Here is an 11,560-nt window from a genome sequence, read left to right as displayed (position 1 = left end):
GTCTGTGTGTTTGTGTGTGTGTGTGTGTGTGGAGATCAATATATTTACATGAGGGTTTCAACAGAGTTTTGTTTGCATGTAAAGGCAAGGATATTCTGAAGTTATCAGCAGTGTGTGTGTGTGTGTGTGTGTGTGTGTGTGTGTGTTTATGTATGCTTTCAGCATAATTTGTTCATAAAGTTTTTTTTTTTCCAATCTCATCTAAAAAAAAAAAAAAAACAGCAGCAAAAAATTCAGTCTCTGCAAAATGCAAAAAAAAAAGCATCCTGCAATCGCCGAAGTGAAAAAAGAATAAAGTTGGCAAAAAAAAATCCTCCTGTTTTTCCAGCTCTCAGTGATTTTCCTGTGATATGTAGCAGAGCAAAAGTCTTTTGATACTGCACTTGTGGAAATTAGGGGTTGTAGTCCTTCAATCTGACAAAGAGAGAGAGAGAGAGAGAGAGAGAGAAGCAGACAGTGAGTTGGAGATTCAAGCAGCTCTAAACTGCATCAGACACCAGCTGTCCAAGAAAACATGTGCACCTCGTATTCCAGCCCCAATATCAAAAGACATAAGCAAGAAATTACATTATGCATTTATAATCAGATTTTTTGCATTACATATCTTTCAATTTGCATTAATTTTAAAGCATTTGACTAAATAAAATGCATAAAAAAAACAGCTTACAAGCAGTACAACAAATCCTAAAATATACATATGAATACTTTATAAAATGCATAAAACCATAAAAAAATTACCATTTAAATAATATTTTGTTGATTTTCTGCATTACAGTAATAAAAAAAGGTCCTTAATTGTTGTGTAAATAATGGAGAACAATGAATTTGTACATTTAGAATAATTCCAAACTTTTACGTTCATCCAGAATTTTTTTTTTTTTTTTTTTTTGCATATTGTGACATTACTTTCAATTTTCATTACAATTAAACTTGTTTCTCCAACAAATTTGATGTTTTACTTTGGAGTTTGCTTGTAATTCTCAGTATTTTCTTGTGTGATCCTAATTTCAGTATTTTATTGCATTTGACAAAAAAAATTGCATAAAAAAACAGCATATAAGCAGTTTAACAAATACTAACATAAACCCCTAACATACTTTGTAAAATGCATAAAAACCATACATAAAAATGGCACCATTTAAATAATATTTTATATTAATTAACTGATTTTATATTTAATTTTATAATTTTAGATTTTTATATATAAATTATATAAGATATATAAATATATACTTTTTAATTAAAATATTTAATTATATAATAATAATATTATTATATAATTTTTTGCATTACTGACATAAAAAATTGCACATGCATATGCATATCTGCATATGAATTTGAGAGGAAATGTCTTAATTATCATGAAAACAATGCAGAACAATGGTGAGGAACATGATGATATATATATTTATATATTTAATATATAATATTTTTATTTTTAAATACGTATAACTTTCTATTGATTTGGGTGTGAGATATATTATACCAATTTACTAACAATTTTATTTTATTTTATTTTATTTTATTTTATTTTATTTTATTTTAGTGTGTGAAATGACGTGTAGCCAAGTATGGTGTCCAAATGCTCAGAATAGGAGCTTATTTTCTTTTGAGATTTTAATGCACTATATTTATTTTGAAATTAAAATATATTTCCTTGGATTTTGGGGCGAGGTGCATGTTAGATATGTTCTCGACAGGTTTCATCTAAGAGCTCTGACATCTCAAAAAGCGTATATATGCATACAAACAAGTATGGCTTTTCTGATACAGCAGCTCGTCTTTCTGTGTCCTTTAAAACACCGTGACCTGAAACTGAACTACAGCGGACAGACAAGACCATGAGCGACCGTACTGCGATCTCTGACTCAAGCTTTTAACAGAAACTGATGGATTTGAGCAAGGAGAAACCTCAAAACCCACACAATGGAAAGCAAATCTTGCTGTGATAATATATAATGCATAAGCTACAAGACAGAAGCAGCAACATGACGGATTCTCAGGTTTCCATTATAGAAATGTTTCCAGGTCATAACTTTTACATAGCTTCTACAGTCCAAACCTTTAACATTAACACCCACTGCTTTACAAATCTGATTTACTGTTGACTTAGTAAACATTAGGAATAAACAGGGATGGATCTACACCGCTAAACATTTTCTTACTTTGTACTTTTGTTTTTTGTAAATTATGCATTTTATATATATATATATATATATATAAATAAAAAATTGCATTTTGTTTTTGCATTTCCCGCACACATACCTAAACTTTCTTAAATCAAGATAGATTTACTAAAGAAGCAAATCGACTTTAAATATAATGTTTTGTTTTCTGGAAAATGCATCAAAATAAAGTGAGTTGATGTTTAAAACAAGAAGCTCAATTAATAAAATACAATATTATTAAAAGTGAAAAAAAAAGAAAATGTTTATTTTCTTGTTTTAAATTATTATTATTTTTTTTTATCAGAAAACAAGACTTAATATTTTAAGTCATTTCCAGCATAAATATCTAAACATTTTTTAATAAAGACACATTGACTTTTATTAAATCTTGTTTTAATTATTATTATTTTTAATCAAAATTAAGTGACTTTTAACAGAAAAAAACTGTAAATTATTCACTAAAAGAAAAATAAACATAACAAAATCATTTTTTTCTAAATCCATGGACAAACATTCATTAACAAAAAATAAAAATAAATAATATAAAATAATAAAAAACAATAACATTAATTTAAATTAAATAAAAGAATTCAATGATGGAAAAAAAAGGTGAAACAACGATATAAAAAATATAGAATAATTATTTAATTTTTTATTTTTTTACTGTTTTTTACATTTTTGTCTTAATGATAAACTTTGACTTCTAATTTTGCTTCTTGAGCAAAAGTATCTTGATTTAAGAATGTGTAGATATTTGTAACGATACAAAATAACACAAAAACACAATGTTTTAATGAAGCCTTTCTTCACTCGACTCAAAGAATAAAAGTCTTTCACTGTTAGAGACGGCGATTTAAAGAAAAAGAAACGCAGCAAAGCTTCAACACACAAACATACACAGAGCTGGAAAACAGAGAGAAAGAGAGAAATATCAACCACATTCAACCAGGAAGAGCACAACAACTCAGGGTACGACAGCAATGAAGGGGTTAAAGTTCACAACCCTTCAATATCACCCGGCTACAGCGACCCAGAGAGAGCAGATCCACTGAAACAAGCAGGGTTCGGACTTACAACGCTGGACACCAGAGCGTCCCAAACAAACGAGAGAGAGAGAGAGAGAGAGAGAGAGAGAGAGAGAGAGAGAGAGAGAGAGAGATAGAGAGAGAGAGCCGCCCCGAGCCATGACAGAAACACAAGATCCCGCCTCCGTCTCGTCACATTCACAGGAAGAGTGATTATATCTTGAGCGGATGAATCATGACAGATATACAAAACATTAAGAGGAATGTGCACATTAGTACTGGAAGACTAAATGAGTTTAAAGACAAACACAAACAGGTGAATGAGTTCTTGTGCGTTATTTATCACATTCACACTTGTGTCACTCCCAACCCGGAAGACTTTAAATCTTCAAAGGAACACAAAGAGAAAAATACTTTTTATTCATGCAACGTTAAACACACTGAAAAGAGATCTGAGAGATGCAATGGAGGGGAAAATCTGAGTGCATTTGGGGAAAAACTGATATGATGGCATGACAAAGACTGTAAGAAATACAATGATAACAAACTAAACTTAACTAAACTAAAAAAACAATTATTAATGGAAAAAAACAATTGTGGGGAAAAAAATAAATAAATAATGAAACAAAATTAAATAAAAATGAATAGAAAGAGATTAATGGTAAAACACAATAATGAAAATAAATAAATAAATGGGAAAAAATACAACAATAAAATTAAATAAAAAGAATAATTAATACAAAAATAGAATGAATAAAAAGAGATTAATGGTTAAACACAATAATGGAAAAAAATGGGGAATAAATAACATTAAATACAATAAAAAGTTTAATGGGAAAAATTAATAAATAAAATAAAAATGAATAAAAAGAGATTAATGGTAAAATAATGGAATAAATGGATCAATAATGGAAAAATGATGGAAAAAAATAAATAAATGGTGAACAATAAAAAAAAAAAAAGATTAATGGGAATGAATAAATAAATATAATTGTAAGTTTTAAGACTTAATATGGCATTTTGTCAATTGAAGAATATTCAGATTTTGGTACTGAAAAATAAGACAAAATATCACCTTTATTTATTAATATAGTGCTTTAAACAAAAAATACTGAGAAAGAACATCATATGAACTACTTTTGGGATGCTTTTATGTCCTTTATAGAGTTTGACAGATTTGTCTGTAAAAGATCAGTGAGAATATTGAGTCTGTAATGACAGGAATATGAGAAAATCAAGACTTAGTTATTCTATAATAATAGTGTAATAAGAATACTTCATCACTTCATGAAAATGAATGAGATCTTTAGTTTGAATAGCTTCTGAAAGCACACAGGTGCAGCTCTTGATCTCTGACCTGTGAGCGGTCAGTTCAGGGTCAGTACGGCCGGTTGGCGTCTTTCGGCCGCTTCAGCTGGACTTTGAGTCTCTTCATGCCGATCTGAAAGCCGTTCATGGCCTGAATAGCCGCCTGAGCGCTGGACGGGTTATCAAAGCTGACGAATCCTGAGAGACAAACACAGAGCCACAGGATCATCGTCTGTGAAAGACTGTGAGCGCTGAAGAATGATGAACACAGCCATACTCACAGAACATAAAACCCAATAAAACAATCTAATCAAATATATATTTCTAGAATTAAAGTAAGTAAAATTAAAAATGCCCTTTCCATGAATATTCCCTGATTAAATCCAGAAACTATGGATTATTAAATAAAATAAAATTAATGAATACATTTTTTATAGTTAAATGAATTAAAATAAAATATTAGCTTTCAATCAACAACTCATGAACCTTTCCTCGTGAAATTCAGTTTGGGAAACTCTGATTTATTGATAATAATAATAAATAAATAAAATTGTTTAATAATTAATATAATTGATAAAATTATTTATTTGAAATAGAAATCTTTTGTAACATTATAAGTGTATTTTGATGAATTTAATACATAATTGATGAATAAAATTATATATATATATATATATATATTTAATCTGTTACATTCTAACAATTTTTTGAGATCATATGGATGAGAAGATGAGATCATAAAGTAGTTTTGAGAAAACATTATATATATATTATAATATTGAGAAAAAAAATGGTTATAAACAAAAATATATCTAAAAATAAAATTTGCTTTTCTTAAATCCTTGAGCAGTTCCATGAATCCCAGTTTTTTTAGATGTACGTTTTTACATATAAACAATGTATAAATAAGTATAAACATACAAATAAAATTATATAAAATTATATAAAATAAAACACATACACACACACACACACACACACACACACACACATATATATATATATATATATATATATGTATATATATATATATATATATATATATATATATATATAAACATACAAATAATAAAAAAAGTATAATAATAAATAAAATAAAACTGGAAAGAGTTCACTGGGAAAATACAGCAATCATAACAAACAAGCTGAATACTTAAAAAAAAAAAAAACATTGTCAGAGCTCATTTTGTTGATTGTGAGCGACTTCAAAATATAATTTTACAAAAATGAATTTTATTGAACTGAGAGGTTTGTGAAAGGTTGAGAGGATCGTTACCGTCCTGACCACAGACAGAAGCACATCATGAAGCTCCAACATCTTTAGAGAAGGGAGTGTGTTTAACACAATCAACACGTTCAGATAAACAGATGAATCTGATCGCACTGACACCAGAGAGAGTCATGAGAGAGAATCTGTTCCTCTGCACACCGCAGGAAACTGATGAAAAACACCTGATCTCATTTCCTTCCTGAGCCTCGATTTATTGCACCTTTGGAGGAGCGACACACTGCTAGATCTTAATGAATAGAGAGGAAAATAAAGTTTAAATGTAAAGATGCAGAAAGAGACTTCAGCATGCGTCTACATGAAACAGGAAGTACATTATGAGAAATATAATGAAGACGCAGGAAGTACTTCAGTCTTCATACAGCTGCGAGATGTTTGATGACAGGGTTATTATCATTAATAAAACTAAAACTAAAAATATCGTTGTTATTTGAAATAAAGCTGAAACATCTAATATATATATATCTCTTGGAGACTAAGTGAAAAACATTTGAATAAAGACTAAGGCTAAAAAAAAAAAATTATTAAACACTTTGTTTATTAAAATAAAACTTAAAAATAAAAACAATTAAAATAAAGCTTAAAAATAAAGATAAATGTCAGGCAAACAATGAACTAAAACTGTTAAAAAAAATTGTTAATTGAAATAAAACTATATATATATATATATATATATATATATAATATATATATATATATATATATATATATATTAGATGAAAAAAATAAATATATATATATATATTAGATGAAAAAAAAAAAAAATATATATATATATATATATATGAAATAAGTTTAAATAAAAAAATAAAAGTTAAATAAGACTAAAACTATTTATATCTGTTTATTGAAATAAAGTAAAAAACTAAAATATATGTATAGAATATTAAGCAAAAAACATATTAAAAAATAAACACTGCTTCATTTGGCAAATAACTGAAATATAAATAAATAAAATAAATTACTAATCTATTTAAAACAGTTTAGTTAATAGAAATAAAGATAAATAATATAAATATTAAATATGAAAAAGAGAACTCACTGAAATAAATCGAACAAAAAATTTACTTTTTTTTTTTTAATTCACAAATTTCCAGATAAAATGATTAACTATTAAATAAATAAAAACTCAAGATGGCTTAAATAGTAATATTTAAAAATAACAAATGCTAATGAAACACTAAGAAACAAAACGACTTGTAAAAATTATGAAATGAATATAAAAACAAAAGCTAATGAATAATTCTATAATAATAGATGTATAAATGATGCTGACCACATCAGTCCTGAAGCGGCAGAACTGGGAAAAATGCAAAACAAAGAGTGGCGAAGAGAGACTGATAACCGCCGGGCATTGTGGGAACTCACCGAAACACTTGCTCTGATTGGTTGCTCGGTCCACGAAGACTTTGGCAGAAATGACGTTGCCGAAGGGCAGAAACATCTGCATGAGCTCCGCGTCGCCGAACTCCTGCGGCAGGTGGTAAATAAACAGGTTACACCCCTCGGGTCCTGAGAGAGAGAAACACACGCTCATCAGATTTACCCAGAAGGCCGAGCGGCGCACACATTCACAGCAGGATCCTGTCCTCAGTCACAGATTCAGACCTGTTTTTATTGTTTTATAAAGCAACAAAAACAAAAATATAAAACAGAGAAAATAAATTAAATTGCTGTATTAGTATCGAATCAGATAAAAAGACAAAACAAAGTAAAATATATTAGAAAAAAATCTAATTAAAAAAAAGTTACATTAAATAATACAATTATAACAAAATGTGAATTAATATTAAATTAGAACAGTGGTAACAAATAAATGATACATTTTAACAATAGAATAAATAATAAAATACAATATAATATTAAATAATTGTTTTAATTAACCAATCAAATCAAATGAAAAGACAAAACATAACTTTGCATTAATGAATTATATAAATATAAAATTACTATTAAAATAAAACGGGCCTAATGCAGTAAATGATAATTACTGACAATAAAATAAATGATCAAATGAAACAAATGTAAAATAAATAAAGACATACGAAATTGCATAAAATAATGAAATAGTAGTAAAATATGAAAAAAATTAATGAATTAATTAAAACAAGGCTAATGGACCAAATAATAAGTGTTGACAATAACATGAATCATAAAACAAGACTAAAAGTAAAATAAATAAAATAGATTTAATGATATAAAACAATGAAATTATGGTAAAATATAAAATTACTATAAAAGCTAGTGGAGTGATATGCATTGAGAATAAAATAAATGATAAAATAAGACAAAAATAAATAAAGATTTAACAAATTTAATACTACAGAAATATTAAGAAAAAATATCACAGAGCTAATGGAGTAAATCGTAAGTATTAACAATAAAATAAATAATAAAATGAGACACAAATAAAATTAATAAAAAGAGAAAGCAAAATAAAAGAGAAAAAATAAAGTAAAATAATAAATAATATTACAATACAATAAAATGATAGAAAATGCAAAACATAAAATAAAACATTTTATTTTATTTTATAAAATATTGAGCAAAGAGATTGTATCTGTAGTGCTTGGATGAGGAGGATCAAGCATCTGTTCTGCAAAACTTTATTTAACTCGATATAAACTTCTGAATAAACCGACTCATGCTTTCATATCTGACAACAGAAACATTATAGTGATTTTACACATCAGAACATCATTAAAACAATTCTGGTTTCCATCTTCCCAGGCCTCAAACTGTGATATATGAATTTTGATGAAGGCGTTTACACAGGATCCTGAGCGTAGATGGATTCTGATCATTTCTGCTCCAGCTCTGGTTTGATTGATGTGATTTCTGCGTCTGTCTCTCAGAGCAACTATCACCTGTTCTGCAGAGGGGGCGGAGCCTCACTCACCTTCACGCTGCTGCTGGGGGATGATGGCTGGTTGCTGGGGAAACGCTTGGCTGATTGGCGCATAAGCGGCAGGATAGGCTGCTGTATACCGGGGCGAGAGAGAGAAAGAGAGAGAGAGAGAGAGAGAGAGAGAGAGAGATCTGAGCTTCACCCTTCACACACTCCACAAACTTCCAAAGGTGTTTTTTAGGGAGTCTTCCTGTTTATTAAAGAGAGTTGACTTCAAATGTTACTCTTGCTGTGTGGAGCCGAGGCATTATCATGGTGAAAAATAAATAAAAATAAAAATAAAAATAAAAATAAAATAATTTTAAATAAAATAAAAACTTTTTTGTTAAACAAAGCTTAAAGTACACTAAAGGAACATTAGAAATGATTAAAATAAATTAAACTCAAAAAGTACTCTAAAAATAATAAAATTATAAAATTAAATTAAACTAAAATTTAAATTTAAACTATAAAAAATTATAAAAAATATTAACAGATATTATAATAGTACAAAAGTAATACTTAAATAACACTGATATGCTGAGTTAAACCAAACCTAAACTAAAATGAAAATGAAAACTAGGACTAAAAAAAAATTAATAATATATAAGTAGTTCTAACATAACTAATAAATAGTTAATAAATATAAATAATGCATTAGTAAATGTTGGAATTAACATAAACTAAGATTAATACATGCTGAAAAAATTTTGTTCATATTAATTAAAATAGTTAAATAATGTTAACTTACAAACCTCTTCCTAAAACTACATTTAAAAAAAAATAATAATAAAATAAATAAATCTTTAATAGTATATAAATAATACTAACAAAATTAAAATAAAAAAGCTAATTAAAAACACACATAATAATCTATAAATAATCCTCAAATATCCCTGGTATTATTCAGCATGTGTTCTGTGCACAGTATAGAAATGCTACATTCTCCAGCATGTGCAGAACACAATAAACCATACTGTATCCCACAATGCAATGCTCTCAACCTGATCTTCAATTTCCAGTGTGATGGAAGAAATAGAAGTGAAATCAGTCGTGAATTTAAACATCGCTTTCTTGACTGCCAGGAGATATTTTTACACTGAACATGCATTGGTAAATAAACACAATTATTTAGATGAAACAACACAAAAAACTTAAGGAGACTCACCTGCATAGTGCTGCACGCCGGCATACGCCTGCTGGAGAGGATCGGCCAGCGTCGGGCTCTGCGCTGCACACACACACACACACACACACACCAGTGAATGCATTCATTTACACGACCAGTCAACAGTTTGGGATCAGAACGATTTGTAATGTTTGTTACAGGAGTCTCTTCTGCTCATCAAGGCTGCATTTATTCAATCAAAAATACAGGGAAAAAAAATGATATAGTGAAATATTATTACGATGTAAAATAACTTTTTTCTCTTTGAATATACATTAAAATCTAATTTATTTCTGTGATGCGCAGCTGTATTTTCAGCACATAATCCTCAGAAATCATTCTAATATACTGATTTATTATCAGTTGTGCTGCTTCATATTATTTTGGATACTCTTTTTCAGGATTATCTGACGAATAAACAGTTTAAAAGCATTTATTTTAAGAGCATTTATTTAAAATAGAAAAATATTTTCTAATAATATACACCACAGTTCAAAAGTTTGGGGTCGGTACATTTTTATTCTTTCTTTTTTTGAAAGAAATTAAAACTTTTATTCAGCAAGGATGCATTAAATGTGATTTATATTTTGAATAAATGCCATTTGTTTTAAAAAAAAATTCATCAAAGCATCCTCAAAAAGCTATCAGTTTCCAAACAGTTTCCAAAAAAAATATTTGTTGATAATTCTTATAATAAATCATCATATTTTCCTGATTTCTGAAGATCATGTGACACTGAAGACTGGAGGAATGATGCTGAAAATACAGCGTTGCATCACAGAAATAAATTATATTTTAAAGCATATTTAAATAGAAACTATTATTTTATATTCTAATAACATTTTGCAATTTATTTCTGTATTTTTGATCAAATAAATGCAGCCTTGATGAGCAGAAGAGAGTTCTATAAAAAAATTTAATTTTAATTTTTATTTTGAACATGTCTGTTATGCATAACATATAAATTTTTAATGCAATGTAAGTTGCTTAAGATTGAAAGCATTGTCAATGCAAATGCAAATGAATTGGCTTGAAAACACCTCTGCTATAAACATGTTTTTAATTAAATGATGCGTCAAAACAGCTCGTGCTAGTCTTGGTTGTTTTACACTGATCCACTACTGTTTCAAATCCAAAGATGGTGTGCATGCAAAGCAGGGTAAAGTGAAGTAAGTGGTGTTACCTGGGTACGGATGGATGCCGTTGGTGTAGATGGGTTCGGAGGAGGGCTGTCCGTTGCTTTGGGGAGGGAGAGCGCTGAAGCCGTTCACCCCGAGAGGAGCTGTGATGCTGGGCACAGCGGAGGCACTGACGCCTGGAGGAGTGCTGGTGCCTGGAGGAAACAAACAGCAGGAAAAACTCCATGTGTGTTCTCTTTAGGGAACCTGAGTGTTAACCATAACACATTATACAACCCTACTGTGAGCTACAAGCTGTTAATTGAAGATATATGCTAAGGATTGCGTGATAACACAGGACTTCCTGGTGATGAACTACATTACCCATGATGCTCTAGTCTACAATTTCCACCAATCAGAGAGTGACGCCGAGCAAATGGAGCGCAGCAGTCGGGTTCCAGAAGTAAAAACTCCATATGGAACAACAGTTTTAATGATAATGTACAAACCGTTAAACACAGACCTGTGATTTTGTTTAAAGCCATCTGTTTGCATTAATGCAACTTATTTTTAAAATAATCACAGTGTTCACAGTCTT

At 29.0% G+C, this 11,560-nt stretch overlaps 1 protein-coding gene across 10 annotated transcripts in view; it reads right to left on the bottom strand.

The window, feature by feature from the left end:
- Window positions 1-223: 223 nt before the first annotated feature.
- The window catches only part of LOC113080815 (CUGBP Elav-like family member 4), a 67,326-nt gene continuing 55,989 nt past the window's right edge, over window positions 224-11,560 (bottom strand). For 5 of the 10 annotated variants that reach the window (XM_026252860.1, XM_026252862.1, XM_026252865.1 and 2 more), the window contains exons 8-11: window positions 11,028-11,177; window positions 9,845-9,907; window positions 8,689-8,769; window positions 6,934-7,301 (exon numbers count right to left, since the gene is read on the bottom strand). In XM_026252860.1, coding sequence (XP_026108645.1) covers window positions 6,970-7,301; window positions 8,689-8,769; window positions 9,845-9,907; window positions 11,028-11,177 — 626 coding nt within the window. In that variant the 3' untranslated portion in view covers window positions 6,934-6,969. Of the gene's footprint in view, window positions 415-4,550; window positions 4,700-5,609; window positions 6,019-6,933; window positions 7,302-8,688; window positions 8,770-9,844; window positions 9,908-11,027; window positions 11,178-11,560 lie in introns of those variants that run through there. The other 5 variants (XM_026252866.1, XM_026252867.1, XM_026252869.1 and 2 more) reach the window with 3 other exon arrangements.

The sequence above is a fragment of the Carassius auratus genome, unplaced genomic scaffold (assembly GCF_003368295.1).
Source record: "Carassius auratus strain Wakin unplaced genomic scaffold, ASM336829v1 scaf_tig00032091, whole genome shotgun sequence".
Classification (NCBI taxonomy): domain Eukaryota; kingdom Metazoa; phylum Chordata; class Actinopteri; order Cypriniformes; family Cyprinidae; genus Carassius; species Carassius auratus.
Note: the sequence above shows the minus strand (reverse complement) of the source record. Positions and strands in the feature narration are given on the sequence as shown.